Source organism: Protopterus annectens, chromosome 2.part1 (assembly GCF_019279795.1).
Source record: "Protopterus annectens isolate FY-2018-M chromosome 2.part1, PAN1.0, whole genome shotgun sequence".
NCBI classification, from domain to species: Eukaryota; Metazoa; Chordata; order Ceratodontiformes; family Protopteridae; genus Protopterus; species Protopterus annectens.
In genome coordinates, this window is record NC_056729.1 from 1086020713 (window position 1) to 1086043641 (window position 22929).

Consider the following 22929-nt stretch of genomic DNA (forward strand, 5'->3'; position numbering starts at 1 on the left):
GACATGATAAAACAATGGGATTCAAACATGAGGGGCACTTGTAGCATCTTTGGAAGCACTTTATTACTTCTAAATGTGAAATGTATAATTTTTTCATATCCCTGTTACTATAGAATCTTTTTTGGGACTTGTAATTTTAATTTTTCATGCCACTCATTGGAATTATAAGCATGTCATTTCTATTAATGATTGGGGCCTTGTTATGTGGAACCATTCATATATGACTGGTGCCTTGGGCTTAGCTTTGAGAGATTATTTCACTTTAATTTTGTTTTATGACATATAGCATACCGCTATTTGAAATTAATATGTTAATTATTCAGATGGTTCTAATACAGTGTGTCTCAATACTTCTTTCCGGGAAGTCACTTCTGTTGTAAGAGAGGTACAGGGCAACAGTAAAAGTTAATGGTGGCAGTCCTTCAAGTGGTATGTTTACAATCTCCATCTTGGCCTTCGGTCCTAACTTGAATCCTGATACCACAAGATCTCCAAATTTGCAACCAATTCAAAAAACGTATCCCACCACTGCCACTCCCTCCTCACCCTCAACTGGCTTGAACTACACAACTACCTCCGTTACCTACAACTCACTATTTCCCACAAGCTCATCTTTAAACCTGCCAACTGCCCAGCTTTTGCTACTTCCTTAAAACCGTACATTCTCAACCGCTCACTCAGATCCAAAAAAAACAAAATCTCCTTCAGATCCACAAACCTGCACAACCTCCAGGCCATCTACTGCAGTCCCACTCCTTAGCTAAACAGTGGAACTCTGTCCCCACGCACCTATGCAACCTACCTAACCATATAAATTTCAAATCTCAGCTACTCTCTCGTATTTCTTCCAAATGGGAATGGCCTTGCCATGCTCCAACTTAATCCCCCCCCCATTCCACCTTGCACTGGCTCATCCAACTACCTCTACTATTACTTCATCCACCCAAAACAATCCCTCCCCTACTAAAAAAAAATAATAATAATTTTCTCTATAATATCTATTGTACTGTACTCTCCAATCTCAAATATACTATTACCCTCTCCATGCATAATATTTTCCTAACCTACTAATGGCTAGTAGCTATATATTTTCAAATGTTAAACCTACAATTGAGTTTATAACAAAAATATTCACTTTATGTAAATGTTGAAATTTTTGTATTCATTTTTGTAACATTGTGACAAACCAATTGCAAATATCCTGGAGCTTATCTGTAAATGTTTAATTAGCTGTATGAACTATGTCCTTTTGTAACATGTGAAATGTAACTTGCAATTATGTCCTTTTGTAAGATGTGAAATGTAACTTGCAATTATTGTGGAGCTTTTCTCCCCAGGCCTCCATTGAAAACAGGCTCTTTTTGACCAGTGGTCATCAAACTTAAATAAATAAATAAATAATATGATAATGTGTGATTTGTTTTAGACCATTGCATTCCACTGTTCTTCTTTGAACACAAAATTTTAACCTCTTCTCCATTAGCTTGAATTGCAAGTGTGACATTTGATATACCAATGTGTTGTCTTATAATTGGGTTTCATTGATTTATTGTTAGAATTTGGGCATAACTATGTTAGGCAGCTAGCTTAGCTGATATTGCTTTTGTATAAGACCTTTCTGAAACAAAAAACTGGGAACTTAGTAAGGCAAAATACATATGTACATACATAAATAAATGAGCATCAACAACATCTGATCTCCATAAACATAAACTACATATAATCCATCATTCACCCACTATACTATCCCACTGAGAATGCTACTAAGAAACATTTCGTCAAAACATTTCCATAATGTTTGTCATATCTCCGATGGCATGGAAGAAGAGAGCAAAGTAAATAATGACATATGCTTAACGTAGAAATGTTGGTGTTCAGCACCCTACAAAACAGTATCTCCAGTCAAGGGACTCCCTTTTATCTGCCAAGCTAGCCCTGTTATGTTTTGCTATTTGTGGTTTACAAAATGGTATCGCATCTATTAAGAACACACTATGTAATATATAGTAACAGAAAGTAAATTATTATATCTGGGAATAAATCTACTCAATGAATTAACAGATTCTCTAATATTTAACTATAATAAAATACTAGACAAAATAGAACAAACAATTGGTTACTGGAATAAATATATCTTTTCAACAGCAGACAGATTATATCTTATTAAAATAATCATATTTCCCAAAATATTATACTTAATACAAAATTTTTCATTGCCACCTCCCAAATATATTATTCAAAGATACAATAAACTAATTTTAAATTTTCTATGGTTTCCAAATAAACCCCGTATAGCCTTAAATAAACATTTGCCAGATTGGGAAGATGGTGGAATTAATTTACCGGATATTGATTTATATATTACCTCATCTGTTATTAAAACATAACACTATGGTTAAATAATTCATACACACCTATATGGAAACAAGCCCATGAGCAGATTTACATAGAAATCAATTATAATCACATACAAGACAACTTAACAGTAATACCATCACCCCTTATATGGATGTTAAAAGATTATTATTAGGAAAAGGAATAATATTAATAAATTGCCATCAAACTATGTAAGTTCTACACTTTCAGTGTTCAGGACATATATAAACAAAATACCAAATATTAATTCTTGGATTTTTCTTATTTTCCCTATAGGTTTTACACCAAATATTCTAGATACATTCCAAATATCTAAAATAAATATACTTAAAGAAGAAACATTACTCTTTTGGCATCAACTTATAGAGAAAGGGAAAATTCTAACAAAGGAACAGATAATTTATAATTATAATATAAATAAAGACAATTGGCTGTTTTTACAAAATCTAAGGCATTTTCTTATAAATAAAATAGAACAAATGCAACCTTCAGTTAGACATGAAGCTCCAAAACTCATTGAATACCTTATTCTTATCACAAAACAGCCTTATCAGGGTACAGGTTATTTGTCTAATATCTATAAAATTGTTAAAAAACAAAAACTATCATGAAAAATCATACTGGGATTATTATACTTTAATAAACAACCATCCTCCAGTTGAAGAAGAAAAAGTAATATTCTAAAATCTTCCAAATTTTCTACATTATCAAAATACTGGCAATTATTCACTTGGAGATATCTACACAGAAGTTTCTATACACCACATAGGTTAGCCAAAATGTATTCTATTGAAGATCAATGTTGAGATGCCATATCAAGATAAAAGCAGATTGGCAGCATGTTTTTATGAATGTATATGTCTCAATATGTACTGGAAATCCATTAATTATTTTTTCAGACTGTTTATAATGATAATTTTCAATTAACAAAGTCTTTAATTTTATTCAACTCTCCTATTCCAAACTGTGTACCAAAAAAGACACTAAAATCCTATGGTCACTATTGGCAATTTCACGTAAAATCATAACTATACACTGGAAAATGAGGCTTAGCCTACGTTCAAGGAATTTGAGACTTTAACAACAACAGTTGCTCACATGGAAATATTAACAGTGAAGAACAGAACTAAAAGATCTACTTCTTACTATTACTCTTGGATGAAAGTACTGGAAATACTTGAAAATATCGAAGAAGATATATCATCTTATGTTTCTAACTCTATATAATATAGAATTTCAATGTTATTTGCATAGACACCAATGTAAATAGTTATATAATGGTTTGAAGTTAGTAATGTTTTAGAATTGTAAATATGTTATTTATCTTTATTTCATGTAATGTTTAAGACATCTTATTTGAAATAATAAAAAAAATATTTAGTAAAAAAAAAACCTACAAAAATATTGTATCTTTTAGAAAGAGCCTGAATGAGTCTTAATGGAATAAAAAAATATATGAATTATGAAAAGAACACACTATGTCATTTAGAGCCATGGTTTCAAGAGTAATGAAAAAATATCCACATTAGATGTTTGCCAAAATATGATGTCTTCTAAGCTGAATCAACAATTCTATTCTACCAAGGCAATAAAGGAAAATTTCTAGACCTAGAGGCGAAGACACAAAGGCTCAACCTTATAAGATAAAATGCATTGGGGAGGAATATCAACCAAACAAAAACCTGGAAGATATAGTTCAAGACCTTTTCACTAAAGAAGAAGTAGTATTAATGTGTGTACACCTGTGGAAGTGACCAGGTATGTAAAGCTCTGAGTTCCCTAAGGGCATTCTCCATGTAGTCCAGCTGATGATTTTTGTGATTTCTTAAATGTCAGGAAACAGAAACCAATTATAAGGAAAGGATTTAATGTGTAAATAATTGCAGACTTAACTAGAAAATCAGGTTGGAAAGTTGTAACATTGTATCAGACATTAAGTTTCAGATTCAAATTGCCATTAGATTTAAAACGCTATACCCATCAGCTATTTCCTTTTCTCTGAATGACATAGACTATAACATAATTAACAGATTGTAATTCGCATGAATATATAAAAAAATATTCTTATGCAATTTTAGCTACTGGCTGCACATGACAATTTATTTAGTAGTTTGGCTGTACTCTGTGCTCTCCAAACAGGATAAAACTCTACCTCATTTTTTTCTTTCCATGTGTGTTAAGTTAATATGGACTGATATTCACTAAATTTCCTTTTAAGGAACTTCTTCAGGTTGTACAGGTATCATCAGGCAAAGGGTCTCCCACCAGATGTACTGATTCATACTAGTTTTTAATTTCGCTGACCTTGTTAACATTTCAGACCATTTGTAATACATACATGTAGGATTCTTGGGGAGATAAATTGGTTGTCGTTTAAAATCTCAGGACCTAATGAATAAGGACTTGGGAATCCTCCAAACACTGGACCCAACTCAGTTTGAATTCATCAAGGCAGGCCATGCTTATTCATCCTGGTAGACTTCTTTGAAAAGGTCACCAATGGATAAAAGTAAACTGGTCTATTGGGCATATTTTGACCTGGCCATGGCTCTTGACCCCCCCAATATGCTGCCCGGTTAAAGAAACTCCAACTCTACTCAGTGGCATACTGCCTGCTCAGAGGCGATCTGTGCCTGACATATAAAGCCATGTCCAACCCGGAATTAATGGACATGCTGCACCTCAGAAAATCCAAATCCCATCGAGCTCTGCCGAGAGACTTGAACCTCAGCACTGAAATAAATAGGACATGCTGGAGGGACAGATTCATAACCCAGAGGCTCCCTTCATTCTGGAATAAAATCCCAGTCCAGGTTAGGCAGAGTCCCTCATTGACTCTCTTCAAGAGGAATCTTGATGAGTGGATGGGGAATCGTAGGTTTACCCCGGGTATCACTTCTGTGTCACTGTTAGACAGAGGCACAGTATACTAACCTCGAAAAAGGGCATAGCAAAATTAATTTAAAATGGGTGGTGAAAGCCAAACACACTCTGGCTAGGCTTATAAATGCCCTAGGGCAGATAGCCTAGTATGAACCTATGAACCTATGAACCTATGAACTAAATCAACTGGGAATAAACCTCTATATCACCCACTGGATTGCCAGCATACTTACAGATAAAATTCAAAAGATCAAAAATAGGGGAAGTTATCCCCACAAAATAAGCAGTCACTAGTAGAATTCCCCAGGGTTCTGTATTTTGACCTGGCCATGGCTCTTGACCCCCCAATTCAGGAATAATAGATTCACTAAATCATCTGGGAATAAAGCTCTATATCACCCGCTGGATTGCCAGCTTACTTACAGATAAAATGCAGAAGATCAAAAATAGGGGAAGTTATCCCCACAAAAAGAGCAGTCACTAGTAGAATTCCTCATGGTTCTGTGCTTGGACATCTCCTGTTTGGCATCTACTTGTCTGAAGTAAAAGCCAATATCAAAGGGCTGTGACTGACTATATTTGCAAATGACTGCAAGCTGGGGGATTACTGAATTCACAAAAGATTTAACCATCCTGCAGGAAGGTTTGTCCCAAACAAATAACTGGTTTTAGAATCATGGATTGAAACTATGCCAAAAAATGCATTATTATATCCATTGAGAAGTCATCTACCTCAGACAATGACTACATTGATAATATGCCCCTAAGGGTTGACCCAGTTGTTTGGAATTTGGGAACTTGCGTGAACAGTGACCTAACTTTCAACAAACATGTGTCCACTATCATAACAACATCCTTATAAATTGTGCAGGTTATAAACAATATGTCCCACATAGACTGACTCAAAATCCTGTCACTATACTCAGGATAGTTATGACTGCTAAAAGGTGACCTGTGACTGACATACAAAGCATCCACTGACCCAATACTAACAGACCTACTTGCACACCAGACACCAGTATGTCAAATGGCATCAGAAATACTTGTTCAAGGAATCTAAACCTCTTCTGTAACATCAACAATAGGGTTTGAAGGGACAGATATATTTCACAGAGGATAACACTGATCTGGAAGAGAATGCACATCCAGGTGAAACAAAACTTTTTAAATTTTAAAAAATTCCTCTTTGTACTGGAAAACGATTGAAATAACTTTCGGGTAAGAGATGGGAAGATTTCCTGGAATACTGTGAGCTTGTTTGTCAAATAGTCAATCATCATCATCATCATCAGCCCCCTTTTTCCCATTTTTCTACATGGGGTCAAGGTATCATGTTAACTGTCGACAACTCTCTCTATTCAGTGCCACACTCCTGCCTTCTTCAACACTCATGCTTGACTGTCCAGATCTTCTTTCACACAATCCATCCACCTCTTTGCTGGATGTCCTCACTTCCTCTTACCTTCTTCCTATCTGTCTCAAATCTTCCTCACCAGATTGTCTTCTGCTTTTCTACACATGTGCACAAACCACCGTAATCTGTTCTCTTTGATCTTTCCTGCAATTGGAGCTACTTTGGCTTCTGCTCTTATGTCCTCATTTCTTCGTCTGTCCCACAGTGTGCATCCTACCACCTTTCTCAGGCACTTCATTTCCATCACATCTAGCTTCTTCACCTGTTCTGCCTTTACTGCCCAGGTTTCTGTACCATACAGTAGTACTGGTCACACCACTGTCTTGCACACCTTACTTTTCAGCTTCTTTGGCATTCTTCTGTCATAGACTATACCTGATACTTTATGCCAGTTGGCTGCAGCCCCTCTGATTCTAGCTTTGACCTCTTCATTCAGACTACCCTTCTCCTCAACTACCCCTCCCAGATACTTGAAGCTGTTTACCTGTTCCACTATTTTCCCTTCTATCTCTATTCTCAGCTTCTTCTGATTTCCCCAGTTTGCTGCCATTACCATGGTCTTATCTGTGCTTAGTTTCATCCCGTGTGCCTTCAGATTTGCATTCCATTCTCCTATGCTTTGCTGAAGTTCTAGCTCAGAGTCTGCCTGTACTGCCACATTGTCTGCATACAGTAGCTTTGTTGATCCATCCCCTCCAACCTGTTTGCTAATGTAGTCCATCACCAATATGAACAGCAGTGAGCTCAGAGCTGAACCCTGATGTACACCCACTCCCACTGGGAACCCCTTTGTGAGCCTGAACACTGTTCGTACTTGAGTCATTGGATCCTTGTACATTGCCTACACTAATTCTACCATTGTTTCTAGGACTTCAAACAACCACAGTACTGCCCAGATCAGCTTTCTTGGGACCTTGTCATATGCTTTCTCCAAGTCTAGGAATGCCCAGTTGGACTCTCTCCTCATCTTTAGTTTCTTCTCAAGTGTCTGTCTCAATGCAAACATCGGGTCAACTGTGCTGCATCCTGATCTAAATCCAAACTGCTCATCTCCCATCTTACATTCTACTACAAATAGTTAGATGCTACCATATACCTTGATTTAAATGAACCCATGTCCATCAATTCAGTACTGAAACTGTATACCACTAGGGTCAAATAATTTTATATACTGGCAATTTCATGCATTATTTGGACATTTTATTTCATTGGTTATATGTATATAAGAGGTTTTGGAAATGACTTTTTTTACTATGCATTTTTATGCAAGATTTTCAGAACATACTTTTATTTTTTATATTGTGTCACTTCCTTTTTGAATGATATAAATTCCTGATCAATGAATTTTATTCTTTTCTGATTAACTCTCTTTCAATATGGGACAAAAGTAATAAAAATAAATCTGTAAAACAAATCTGGTAGAATTATACAGTCATCTGTTAGTTTTTTTTTTTTTTTTAAAGGTGACATTGTCTGTTGTATTTCTGGTAGTTTCTTCACATAAACATGTCAATTATTTCTTTCTTTTTGTGTGTGTGTTTTTTTTTTTTTTTTTTTGGAGTATGGCAAGGGCTGTCCAAATATTACAATATTGCTAGGAGAGAAGGAGGTTAATTAGATTATTCACTTTCAGTCTTTATTTTCTTTATTTATTTATTGGGTTGGGGTATCCTATGCCTTCTGATCATCAGCCCCCTCCTGATTCATTGGTTCAGTTGTTCCTCACAGTGCGAGAACCAATAGAAGACCATTTGTTCCAGTGAGGCAAGAACAACCACAGGAGCTGTCAGATTTGCAGCTATAAGGACTTTTCTGCTTGAAGTCCTTAACCCATTTCCCTAGAGTATGATTTGGGTATTCATTTCACCCCTAGACTTCCTTACACTCCCCAGATGTGTTTGTTCCCATACTCATGCCTGTGGGGGCTACCTTTCAGTGACTTGGAAAAGTCAACCCCTTATCCTGGTGAATGGACTTTGTAAACTGCTTACAAATTATCCAGCTGAGAAACCACCATTGCCTTCTCCTCCTCCTTTCAAGATAGGTAATCAGAAGATAGCCTTTGTCTCCTCCTCCTTCCAGGATAGGTAATCCGAACATAGCCCTTGTCTCCTCCCCCTTCTAGTATAGGTAATCAGAAGATAGCATTTGTCTCCTCCCCCTTCCAAGATAGGTAATCAGAAGATAGCCTCTGCCTCCTCCCCCTTTCAGGATAGGTAATCAGGACGTAGCCTTTGTTTCCTCCCCCTCCCCTCATGCTGATTTTTCTAGTGTTTCACTTGCTGCTTGGATCAATTCATCTGAATCTCAGGCAAGGCTTCATCTCTACACACCCCAAGTCTAGCTGTGCAGCCAAGATGTTTAAAGCTTTGCACCAATTCCAGAATGAAGCCATCTCTGTCACTATCCTCAGACAGTGTATATTTCTGGACAAAGTACCTCTTCAGTAGTGCAAAAAAGAAACAAAACCACTCTTGAAATGCTGAGCAAAAGCAAAAAAAAAGTGATTTGGCCAACAAGGCTTTATTAAAAAAAAAAAAAGACATGTAACAAAATTTTAACAAATACCCGTGATAACTATGCTAAATAAAAAAATATATATCACTTCTCATTTTACAAAATAGATTATTTTTAAAGAAGTGTACCCCATGATGTACATGCCCAATGACTTATTGAAACAACAACTAGACTTTAGGCTTCTTGTGTCTAAGAGGGCAGCCTGCCAAATGGACATTAAAAATGATACTCACATCAATTAACTGAAGTATTTCTTTGGCTGCACAGTCATTTGTTAGTATTATCCAGGATCCATTTGTGCACTGAACTTTTTTTTCTTTTGTTATATCGTCCTCACAGGGAATGACACTAAAGTCACCTTCTTTACAAAGTGTCACAGGATTTATTTCTTTAAAACAAAAATAAATGCACAATTAGTGAATTCCTTAAAACAGAAAAATGAACATAGGATTCAGGTGAAAAATGTAGTTCATTTCCACATTTTAACAGTCAGACGTACATCCACCAAACATTCCATATATGGATTCAGACAGTCTTCAGCAGTATGATGTTTGCAAATTATTTTGCTGATGTCTACTGAGTTATGAAACATTTGCATTAATAACATTGTGCAATGATTGCTATTTTAATGGATAGCAAAGAAAATTGGGAATCAGTCTAACTAAAGACAGCAGTGTCTAATAAATTACAAAATAGGGAAACAAGTCCTGTACCCCTTGCTTTTGACCACCTGACCAACTGTGTGGTTATTCTCTACAAATGGATTAAGATATCATTCGGAGTTAGACAGAAAGTTGACTTGGATCTCACTAGAAGTGTCTTATGTTAACTGTTTTTTTCAGTCCTCCCTAGGGGTATTGACACCTCTTGAAGTGAATGTGTACAAAATAATTCATCACTGCGCATGCGCGCGCGCACACACACACACACACACACACACACACACACACACACACACACACACACACACACACACACACACACACACCATACTAGATATGTGCACACAACATAATAAATATTGGGCCAGATTCATGACCAACTTCCCTATGTGTATACTAAGTGCACATGATCTGTATTCAAGAACATTCCTACCACATTTTTTCTATTGTTTATTCAGTCAGAAAGATTATACTAAGAACAGATGTAGTCTACACTTTGTGGAAACCTTTACGAATCCCCTCAGTATTTAAGGCTGCAAGAAAATCAGTAGGGAAAATTAAAATTAAAAGGAGGAAGGTCAGAGTTATGCTTGTGTTGTCTATTCACTCAGAACTGTGTACACTTAGTGCAGGCATTCATGAATCCAGCCCATTGTTTTCACACCTGAAAATATGATTCAGGTATCTGTCTGATCAGGTAGAGCACTGCAATCCTTCCCTGACAAGGTGAGCTGCATTTTATAACCTCTGCTTTACAGTGAAACATAACCCTGCTACCAATTGACACCACTTGGACTATAGTGTCCAATGGATGCTTAAAACAAAGTGAAGCTACCACTACAATGTCATATTGGTCACTCACATCAGCAGACATGTGCCCAACAGTTGCACACCATACTCTCACAACTTCTGTTTGCCTAACATAAGCTTATGTTCTGTGCCCCAGCAAATTCAAAAATGTATGCCACATAATGTGGAGTACATATAACAGAAAGGAGCAAGATACATACTGTATGTGTCAAAACAGATATGCAAGGGACCAGTGTTACATTATATCATGTAACAAGGAGAAAAACAGATGCCATCATCAGATTTTTGTTAAAGTATAGTAAATTACAAGAGTTTCACAATTATTCACCTGTAATTAGGGTTACCACCTGCCCTCTTTACGAGGGACAATCCCTCTTTGGGCAGTTGCATCCTGCAAAGAAATCTAAAAAATGATAAATGTCCTGAGATTTTAAGACAAAAATATTTCATAAGTTTTCTTTAATCGTTGCATAAAGTGGTTATTTTATATCTGAAATACCTAAATGTTATATGAAATAGAATAAGCAAATCAAATGCTACAAGAGTAAACTTTTATTTTGGCAAAAAAGTGAAGCTCTGTCCTTTGCACAGGCCATGGGTATGTTTTGTCCTGCAAAACCTCACATTTCTCCAAAAAATATCCCACTTTCGGCATTTGAAAAGGTGGCAACCCTACCTGTAATCTCCCCTTTCAACCACCATGGTGATAAGCAAATATAGCTGAGTGCTTGATAATCCACTGAAGCATGGAGCCGACATACAGAAATTGCCATGACCGTGAGGTGTAGCCACAGTTCTGGGAAAATCCACTACCCCCACCCCCTCATCTACCTCACAACTTACCCCTGAATCAGTAGCAAGTACCTTTAACACTTTTTTCACCAAAACCGTCAAATCTTTAGCCAAAAATCTAACACCCTCCTCTTATTCCACAACCTCATCTACTCAAGTGAACCCTATACCACTAACATTTGAGCCTATCCCCACAGACTATATCAAATCTTTACTTAAAAAACTAAAACCAACTACCCTTGCAGCAGATCTACTTCCCACTGAATTCCTACAAAAAGCCGCTACAATTATAGCCTATCCTATCTCAATCTTAATCAACCATACAATCCAAGAATCCTACATCCCCTCTATCTGGAAAATTTCACACATTATTCCACTTCATAAAGGAGGTAACTCTACAGAACTTTCTAACTACAGACCAATTGCTATTCTATCACCCCTAGCCAAAATAATGGAAAAATGCATTCAGAAACAACTTTTAGCACACCTCACCCATAATTCACTATTAGCACCATCCCAACATGGTTTCAGACCAGCCCATAGTACTACCACTGCCCTTCTCTCCTTCTCTCACACAATCAACCTAAATCGTAATCTAAATCTCCTCTCCTCTGCCCTCTTCCTCGATCTATCTAAAGCATTCGATATGGTCACCCACAAATTACTCTTAGATTCCCTCAACTCACTCTGTATAGACAAATCAGTATCTAATTGGTTCCACTCATATCTAAACAATCGACAACAAGCAGTCATGTGGAAAGATAATCTATCCCCCCTTCTACCTGTCACCCTTGGCGTTCCACAAGGTTCCATTCTCAGCCCACTTTTCTTTTCTATTTTCATCAATGAACTCCCTAATGCCATACCACAGGCTACTTCCATACAGTATGCAGACGATTCCACACTAATTTGCACTGCCTCTACTCCAGCAGAATTACAATCCCTAACCCAGTCTACCTTTAACAAAGTAGAAAACTGGCTTAACACTCATTTACTCTTACTGAATCCAAATAAAACCAAATTACTACTGTTTACCCCCACCCATAAACACACACCACCAATATTTACCATCTCTTCAAAAAACGGAACTACAATATCTCCAGAAACAAACACCAAACTACTAGGTGTAATCACTGACAACCACCTTAGTTTTAAAGCCCACATAGACAAAACCATCAAAACAGTAAATAAAAAAATTGGATCCATGTACAGGATAAAGAAATATCTAACCCCATGCGCCAGATCCACCATAGCTCGCACCCATCTTCTATCCACACTTCCATACGCCTCATCCATCCTCACAAATCTATCTATATCAAACCTCAACAAGATAACCAGCTGCTACAATAATATAGCTAGATTTGCCACAGGCTCCACATATAGAACCCACCACTGTAACAATCTTCAAAAACTAGATTGGCTAGAACTCCCCAATCAAATAAATTACACCCAACTCATACTTACTCAAAAAATCCTATACCAACCAGACAGTACCCCAGCTCTAACTAACATAATCACCCCTTATAAGAACCTCACTTCCCTCCGCTCATCCAGCAGAATGCTAGTCCAAACCATAAGAGCAAATAACACCGCTGGAGATTCATTGTTCTCCAACTATACTGGAAAAAAATGGAACTCCTTTCCCCATGAAATAACAACCATAAGCTCAGCACCTCAATTCAAAAAAGCTCTAAAAACATACATGAACAGACACTGGCTATGTCCATGTCTAAACCCTGACTAATTAATAATAATCACATAACCCCCCTACCTATTTCCTCCCATCTGTAGAGGTATATGTTTCATATATAACCCTTTAAACCTCCACTACAATAAGACTGCTCTTTATTAACCACAGATTTACAACTAACATCGTGCTACAACCCAGGGTTGGGAGGGTGGCCTAATGGTTAAGGTGTTTGCCTTGCAAGCACAAGGTGCAGGGTTTGAGTCTCACAAGGGATAATTGGCTAGGCTTGAAATGGATCACAAGGGCAGTTAGCTTAGTACTAACCTATGAACCATTGCTAACTTTCTATCTATTTTGACCTCTATATCTCACCCTATATGGCAACAACAATCTTGTATATAGACCTACTACTCTTGACTGTAACTTGCCTAATCATTTCTTTAATAATTTCAACATGTTCATATACGTTTGCTACTAAATGCTTTTGTAAAATTGCTGCTATTGATATGTTAACTACCTAAATAGTTCCTACTGTATATCACTATCTATATTATGGGCTATGAAATGTTTTTGATTACTTGGAGCTTTTCTCCCCGGGCCTCCGCTGAAAACGGACTTGTATCCAGTCGGACTTTCCCGGTTAACAAATGTAAAATAAAATAAAATAAAATAAATAAATAAAATAAAATAAAAAGTGTCAGATAACCACAATGTGAAGAGCAGCCTGGACCAATGGAATGCATGCAGCTGGAGTGCTGACAGCCGGCAATCACCTTCCAGACCTTTGCAACAATATGGAGCTTACAAGCTCGAGTAATTAAGTGCCAAATTATATGATGCTGATGCAGGGACACAGTACATCTTGCTGACATAGTAACAGATGCATGCATAGCACCGTATCCTACTTCTGCACCATTGCCTATCTGGTATCATCTGTAGATAGACAAAGAATGCTTATATTCTGCCATCACAGCAACTGGAGTTTTGATAAGAACAAATCACACCACTCTGTCTACTTATAGACATCCTGAAGAATTCTGTACAACTTGCCATCAATGCTTAGTAATACTGGTGGTTTACATGTGAAGTCAAAGTGAAGTGACTATTTCCTTCAAAATATCAACATGCTATGCCACAAAATCACCACTGGCAATATTTGCAGTGCCAACAATGGCTACCATATGAAAGACCTGTTTCAGTGAAGCACCAAAAGCTGCTGGAGTGAATATAACATTCATCATACCCCTAGACAGTAATGGGTCAGTATCCAAAGAACCAGATCACAGACTGCCATCGTCAGTGTGCTCCAACAGTGACATGTTTCTTGCTGTCCAAGGGCACCTCCACATCCATTAACACACAAATTTGCACAACGTGTCTATCAGGTTCATATCTGAAATGACCCATTGATTCCCCTTTCACAACTTACAGCACCAACTTATTAATTTGAATGTCTAGCTTATGCAGTAGCATATGCCAAATCACAGCTGTAGCTACACCATCTACCAGACTGAGCAGGGTGGTATCATTTGAACTAAAGGTTGCAAACATTTCTAAGCCAGGACCATGATGTAAAAGGATAAAGCCTTAACTATGGTCTAGGTAAGTTAGGTTTGTTTAGCATTTTGGACATATGAGGAGCTAACAAGGAGGAATGAGTGGCACATCATGAGAGGAAGGGAGGGACAAGGCATTTGCCAGTGATGCTGCCTAAGAGAAGGCATGGTCCAATGAGAGGTGTAGCCCTTGGATGAGGTTAAGGAATGTAGGGGCCCCAGGTAGGTCAAAAAAGAAAAAAATGGATTAAAGATATACAGTACTGCCCCAGGGATGCTCTTAAGCTCCTAACTGGCACTGCTTGAAATTTGACATTGACTGGTAGAAGACTGGAGTACCACTAGACCCAGCAAAGGTTGTGTGCTACTGAGATGGCTGTCAGTATGTCAGAAAGTGGACAAAATAAATAAATTGTTTTATGAGGGTGTGTCTGCCTCTGTTCAAAACCATTTGCAGCTGTCCCAATCCCAAACAATGTCAGTAGTTACCACCACATAATGTGACCCACCATTCAGTAAGGGAAAGATGTGCATGCATGTGTGCATGTGCACATACACACACACACACACACACACACACACACACACACACACACACACACACTCACCCTCTATAATAAAAACAAGTTATCCAGATGAGTACAGTATACATGTCAAATAGCTTCCAATATATGGAGTTGTGGCCGCTGTGATTACCTTCCAGTAATGTAATTTGGACACTATAAGTATTGCAGTAGTGTGCTCTGCATGGATGCTACTGACACCACTGATGTGGTACCTGCAATGGTAGCATCACAAATATTAGGGCAGAGGATGCAGTAAACATGGTTTAAGTGCCAAGGTGACTTCCCCAGAAATAAATAATTCTCCATACTCCTGCATATGATTTCATTCATGTTTCATTTACCTTTGACCACCATGCTGTTGAGTCTGCACCAATGTTCTGTGGTTGCCAGTCTACTTACACCTATTACATTAACATCCATCAATAAATTCAACCATCTAGAAGCTTACTGCTCCTTATTGGCCCCATGCCCACAACATGATTATCATCTGCGTGAAACACCTTCTTCTTTATAGTAAATTTTATCTTACATTTCCTTCCAGCCAAGATTTGTTGATTATCTAAACATATTGTAGTGATAGTAATTGTACCTACATCTAGATGTCATAAAAGTTGCACAAAACCTTTGTACATCACTAGGCATTGATGGTGATCAAAGGGTTCAGCATAGTAAATGTAATGCTGAATATTTGTATCACATGAGTCAAGTATAGGATTCATTACTGATACCATGTACTGGCCTGTAATGAGATGTAAGTAGTGTTCAGCTTACATGGGAACATGTGAGGTACATGAGCTTGTGATTCCACAGTCTTTGGCTTCTGCAACTACATTTTTTTAATATGACATTAGCCACACATTGTGGGTGCACCATAACACATTCACACGAAGTATCTTGGCTGTGGATAGACAAGAATATGCTGCAGTCTATGTTATAGCTTTGTCCATTGATACACCATTGGAGGCAGCCAATGATATTGTGGGGGCCACTAAATACCCTCTACGTATGGTGGCTATATAGATGTAATGCAGTCAGTTCTATGGTCAAGCATGTTATCTTACACTACGCATACATAGGCAGCAACCATTTGGCACTAGATGTGGACCAACACTGTATAGCTGTGCCTGTGCACTTCCCATAAAACATAAAAGATGGTATCACTGATATGTGATATGCATATCATGTTTGGGTTATGTAGCCCTTTTATGTGTGCAGTTTTAAACATAAACCCATGTCAGATTAAAATATATCTAAAATCCACAAGTAAACAGGAGCAGAAGGTGGTTAGAGGTGTCCCTTGAAGGCAATAAAAAATGAGCTTCTTCAACTCCACTGAATGCAATGTCAGTGGCTGAACAGGTTGCAAACTCACCAATGATACCTGTAAGATAAGAAGGTAGTCATTTTTCTCACCATCTGGTGCTAAAATTCATGTTCCATCTCTGCCTCCGCTTTTGCACTCCCCATGTGCCATTGTATGAGATGAATATATATAATGCATATGTAACAAGAAAAGTACTTCCAGTTTATACAAAAATACCCAACATAATTTCTTAATAAACTCAGACCGTCTTTCTGCTTTACTCTTCCTCTTCATTATAAGCCATCTCTTTAATGTTTTTTTTCTCTCCTTCTTTATTATTCTTCCCATCCACATCTCTTCCTTTCTAAATTTGCCAAAAACAGCTTATAATACTTATGCAGACATCATTTTACATACATTCTATCATATATTCATAAAACCTATAAACAACACTATTTATTGAAAATAATTACAATTTTGCACAAATAGAAACATTGCTGCCATTTCCCAAAACATGTAATTATTTACATTTGTTATAAGCATAGCTGCATGCTCTATTGAGCCATTTCTGTTTTTCTGTAGTATAAATACAGTATTTTAACATGATGAGCCTCTAATGTACTATGAGATGCTACATGCTAAGGTAAGTGTCCCATGTGTGGCTAGCTGGAACTAGAGCTGACTCTACTATTGAAGCTGAGAATACCAGGCTAAGTAAATGTTTTGCTTGAATTTGCTTAATACCACATGTTTTGATACAGCCACCATTGTTTTATTGCTTAGTAAGTGACCTTGCTTTTAAATTAGTCTACTGGCTCGTTTTGATGGCAGAAGAAAGAACCAAGGTATTTTTTTCAGTGACGCTTGTTATTGAAGCAAAATTAGATCATTATGTTATTGGATGGTGTGCTTTATTAAGTCATTACTTGTTTTTTGGGGTTTTTTTGCTATAAATAATGTGTTTAAGCACGGTGCTGTACTTAGTGCAGTAATGTGGCAATGTACACTGCTAAGGCATAGGCATCTTGATCCATACTTGTCTTAATGCAGCCTACCTCTCCCAAAGGTGTAAGTGTGACTTGTATTATTTAGAACTGTTCCTAGCTACCTGCAGTTGCACAAGTAGCATCACTGTACAACACATGCCCCAGTGGCAGCTGGTGACTTCAAATCAAAGGGGGGGGGTTGCAGAAGACAGCTGAATGGGTGGGGTCAATGGGAAGGGGTGCAGCCAACTAGAAAGGGGAGGAGCTATGCTCAAAACCACAAAAACTGTAACTTTAATTAAATATGCTGCCCTGGGTGCCAAGATGGAAACAAAAAGGCTGTGAGGCATGAAAAAATAAATTACGTTTAAAATACATTACTGGAATGCCAGTCAAAATCAAGTATAAGAAAAACAAGCAGCACTCAACTCAAACCACTTCTCCTTGCACTGCAGTTCTAATTATAATTTATATTCAGCTTTATTAAAGTACCAAGTAACATGCTCAAAGTAGCAATCTCTGTGATACCCCCACTTGTAAAAATGTTTCTTATCCAAAAAAGACCTGCTGCCTGACAACAACTATCTACTTGTTTCATGGGGAAAACATGTTCAAAGTAAAAAATGAAAAGTAAACAATAAACAAGCTCAAGATACATTGCTTAAAGGATTACTCTACAGATAATGGACCACACACAATAGATTGGCATTCTGTTTACTTTACAGGTAAAGCCTGCAAAGATGATTGCAAGTCTCCAACAAATGTAATGAGCTTCTTAAAATAATGTAATCCTGTCCTTTATTACAAATACTGTCATATGCATTTGAATACCCAATGCTTATACGTTATCTAGTTATGCCAGCATGGCAACAACAGAAAGGCTTTCAATGCTGGCAGTTCTTTAACAGTATACTTATTAAAGCTTACTTGCATCTTACAATCTCAGACAAGCTTACCTGATGGTCATTAAAGCATTGCTCTTTAAACACAGAGCAACAGGCACTTTCTGAATAATAATAAGCATAAATCATCAGTATAAAAATATGACAGAAACCAGAACATTCTGCAAAATCAAGGATAGATGAAAAGCCACTGTAGTGCTTGTGTCTACCTTGGATGGGGGATACTCTGCACATTTACACTGCATAACTGCTCCTTGCCTTGCTTGGACACATCGAGAGTCACTACATGGGGGAGTGGGGTGCAACAAGTATGTCACAATTTGAAATGTCTCTGGCTAACTGTGATGGCCCTGACACATTTGTCATACCTCCCAACCTCAGAGCAAGAAATCTTGACAAAACCATACATAGAAGTGGGACAAAGGCCCAAAAATAAGGACAATTTTTAAATATTTTTCTTATAAACTTATACAATAGTAGGTCTTGCATTAGTATGAATTTTCTGAAGGGTATGAAATCTGAACCTCAAATGTCTGTCATTATTTTTTAACTTCAGTCTTTAATGATTTGCCACTAATTTGTCAAAAAACACAATTTTATGAAAAACAGACCAAAAATGTTATGCAAAAATATAAAATAGCCACAAAATACAGCTGGGAACCTGTCAAAGAAGGGACACTTTTTTAATATTAGTACTGCTAACTTGAGCAGCTGACAAAATAAAAGAATCTACATGCATTTCTGAAATAAAACTAATCTATAACTCTGATTATTACAGTTATTTATTAATTGCAAACCCTCCACGTTTTCTTCCAAAATTGCCATTTTGCAGAGGGATTATTAAGAGAAGAGCAACATTTTGAGCCAAAATTGGGGACAGTTGAGAGGTTTGGATATGCCTAATTCTATAAAGCAATTTATTTGCACGTACCTCTCCACCTGTTAATGCAGGAAACTGGACAAGGCCAAATATACTGGGGGAACATATAAACAGTACTAAAAAATGCTCTTGTATAAACTGAGACAGTTGATAGAATAACAGGTCTTGCTTTAGCATGCATTTTTCTGAAGGTTATGAAATCTGAAACTCAGTGTCTGTCGTTAGTTAGTGACTTAATTCCTAAATGATTTGCCAGAAAACCACAAATTTTATGAGGAACAAACCAAAAATAAGAAGCAAAAATCTATTCATTCTGCAAAAATCTGGACAGTTGAGATGTATAGTTCAGCAGGGGCTGTCTTTGAGTTTACCGCCCTTCCCCTCACAAAATCATGGTTGAATGGAGCCTCCCCCCTGCAGCCATTCCAACGAGCCATTACTTGGCTATTTCACCCCATTTACCATAAACACTAATGTAGTATCCATGGTGGTGCAGTGGTAGTGTTGTTGCCTCACAGCAAGAGGTTCTCCTGTTCGATTCTTGACTGGAGTGCGGGCAGTGCCTTCTGTGTAAAGTCTGCATGTCCTCCCCGCGGTCAGGTGGCATTCCGAAAGACATGTGTGAATGTGCATGCCTTCGTTGAAGGTTGGGCATTGAGCTGGCAACTAGGCACCGTAAAAACCTACTGCCAATCATTAGCGGACCGGAGTTACGCTGTGGGACCCCTAACCGGGAAAAGCCGAAAGACAAACAACAACAACCATAAACACTAATGTGCATACTACTTTACTTCTACGATGATTTGGACTTCAGTTGAAAGCTTTATTTTGCATTTTCCAGCAAACAGTGAAACAAAATGCATGCACCAATAATGACAAAACTGCCCAATTCATAACATTTCCATCATAAAAGTCTACTCAAACATCTACAGTCCACCAGTATCAGCAAATATGCACAATCTCTGAAGAAGTAAAAGTCATATAAATAATTCCACATTAAAGAGATCTGTAACTAATGAAGAGGTTGCTGCTAGCAAAAAACTTTATATTTCATTGTTTCATCTACAAATAAAGTGCCTGTTGCCCTTGAGGAATAAATTGCCTATGTTACACTAAAAAAATGATAAGCTATTAATATTCCAGTAGGGAATAGATGGCAAACTGATAACAGGTTCATAGTTACTAGGTATCTTCGCCAAAAAGGACTGCAGCATCCAACCCCTTTGCAACACAACACAGTATCAGCAATGCAGCTACCTACTGTGGGAGTAGAACCCACAGCCTTCTGTATCGAAAGAAAGTATGTTACCTGTTGTGCTATTAACAATGCAAGCAGACTCAGCATAAGCAGCACTAAACTTTTGCTCCCCTGCAGCTCTCGAGCTGGCAACTAGGCACCGTGAAAACCTACTGCCAGTCATTAGCGGACCGGAGTTCTGCTGTGGCTACCTCTAACCGGGAAAAGCCGAAAGACAAACAACAACAACCATAAACATTAATGTGCATACTACTTTACTTTTGTGATGATTTGGACTTCATTTGAAAGCTTTATTTTGCATTTTACAGCACAAACACTAATAGATATCTGCTAAACAAAGCGATGCAGTCTCACAATAAAAACAGACTTAGCATTAAAACTTCTCTGCCCTTGAAACTCACATTCATTGAAACAGCATTGAAACCCACATTCAAAGAAAATACATTTTGCCAGTTGCAGATAAAGATTAACTTTGGGCTGTTTTCAAATCACAGGCCCCTTGCACACGAAACATACACATGCTCTTTGATACACCTTCCTGATTGCATTAATTTATATTCCTTGTACAATACAGTACAGTTGTAGAGGGTGTTTTAAATTTATTGTTTTGAACATTTTTCCAGTAAACAATGAAACAAAATGCATGCACCAATAATGACAAAACTGCCCAATTCATAACATTTCCATCATAAAAGTCTACTCAAACTTCTACAGTCCACCAGTATCACCAAATATGCACAATCTCTGAAGAAGTAAAAGGCATATAAATAATTCCACATTAAAGAGATCTGTAACTAATGAAGAGGTTGCTGCTAGCAAACAACTTTATATTTCATTGTTTCATCTACAAATAAAGTGCCTGTTGCCCTTGAGGAATAAATTGCCTATGTTACACTAAAAAAATGATAAGCTAGTAATATTCCAATAGGGAATGGATGGCAAACTGATAACAAGTTCATAGTTACTAGGTATCTTCGCCAAAAAGGTCTGCAGCATCCAACCCCTTTGCAACACAACACAGTATCAGCAATGCATCTACCTACTGTGGGAATAGAACCCACAGCCTTCTGTATCAAAAGCAAGTATGTTACCTGTTGTGCTATTAACAATGCAAGCAGACTCAGCATAAGCAGCAGTAAACTTTTGCTCCCCTGCAGCTCTCAGTTCCTTGTAAAATCTACTCAACACTCAGCTGTATCTCTGAACTTTGCAGCACAAGAAATCTGGAAAAAGCCAACATTTATTGGGGGGGGGGCAGGGACAAAAGCCCAAAAACCAGGGACACATTTTAAACATTGCTTGTAAAATGTTGGAAAGTTGCTAGAATAAAATGCTGTGTTACTACCATACATTTCACTGCCAAGTCTTGAAACCACGGTGCTGTGCAAAACAGTCAGAGCAACATACCACTTTGCCAAATCAGCTGTTTTGTGAAAGAGAGGAAGACTGAAACTTAAATGGTTACCATTTAGTGAATTCAGTTCTCACCATAGCTGTTAACCTCTTAGCACAAAATACCTGGACAAAGCCAGTAATGGGAGAATACAGCCCCCGAACATATTCAGTGAATTCAGTTCTTACCATAGCTCTCAATCTTAGCATAACAAACCTGGATGAAGCCAATAATGGGGGAATACAGTCCCAAAAATAGGGACAAATTTCAAATATCCATCTTATAAACTTAGAAAATTGCTAGAATAAAAGGTTTTGTGTTACCATGTACTTTCTGAAGAATATGAAGTCTGAAATTCAAATGCTTGTCATTTTTATTTATCATTTGTTAACCAGGAAAGTCTGACTTGGAACAAAAGCCAATTTTCAGCAGAGGCTCAGGGAGAAACACTCCAGATACATGTCTTTATAAGATGGGAGGACAGCAGAGCACACCCACAGAAATACAGGGAGGACATGCAGACTCCACACAGAAGGCACCCCAGTCAAGAATCAAACCAGAGAACCTGTAGCTGTCAGGCAACAATGCTACCACTGCACCACTGCACTACTTACTGTGTAAATACACAAAAATACAGAAACAACAGATTTTATGAGGGACAGAACAGAACAAATATGAGGCAAAAATCTGCAAATTTTTTCCAAATGGTGATGGGTAGGGAATTCAGGCTCTTACCACCTGGGCCCACAGTACAGGGTTCAAGCCTGCAGTATTCTCTACCCACCCCAATATAGTAACTGGGGCATTACATACACACACCCTTACCTTAACGTCCGTAAAACGAGAGAAGCCCAAATATTCCTTAGCGCAGTAAAGTCTGTTGTATTCCTTACATGCCTGAGCAAGTCTGTAACATCCATCCAAATGCCTGCGATGAGAGC

General features: G+C 37.6%; 1 protein-coding gene across 1 annotated transcript in view; it reads right to left on the bottom strand.

Moving 5' to 3' along the window:
* The window catches only part of LOC122794941 (adhesion G-protein coupled receptor F1-like), a 767993-nt gene that overhangs the window by 678047 nt on the left and 67017 nt on the right, over positions 1 to 22929 (bottom strand). Inside the window, exon 5 of the mRNA XM_044063536.1 lies at positions 9424 to 9578. Coding sequence (XP_043919471.1) covers positions 9424 to 9578 — 155 coding nt within the window. The remainder of the gene's footprint in view (positions 1 to 9423; positions 9579 to 22929) is intronic.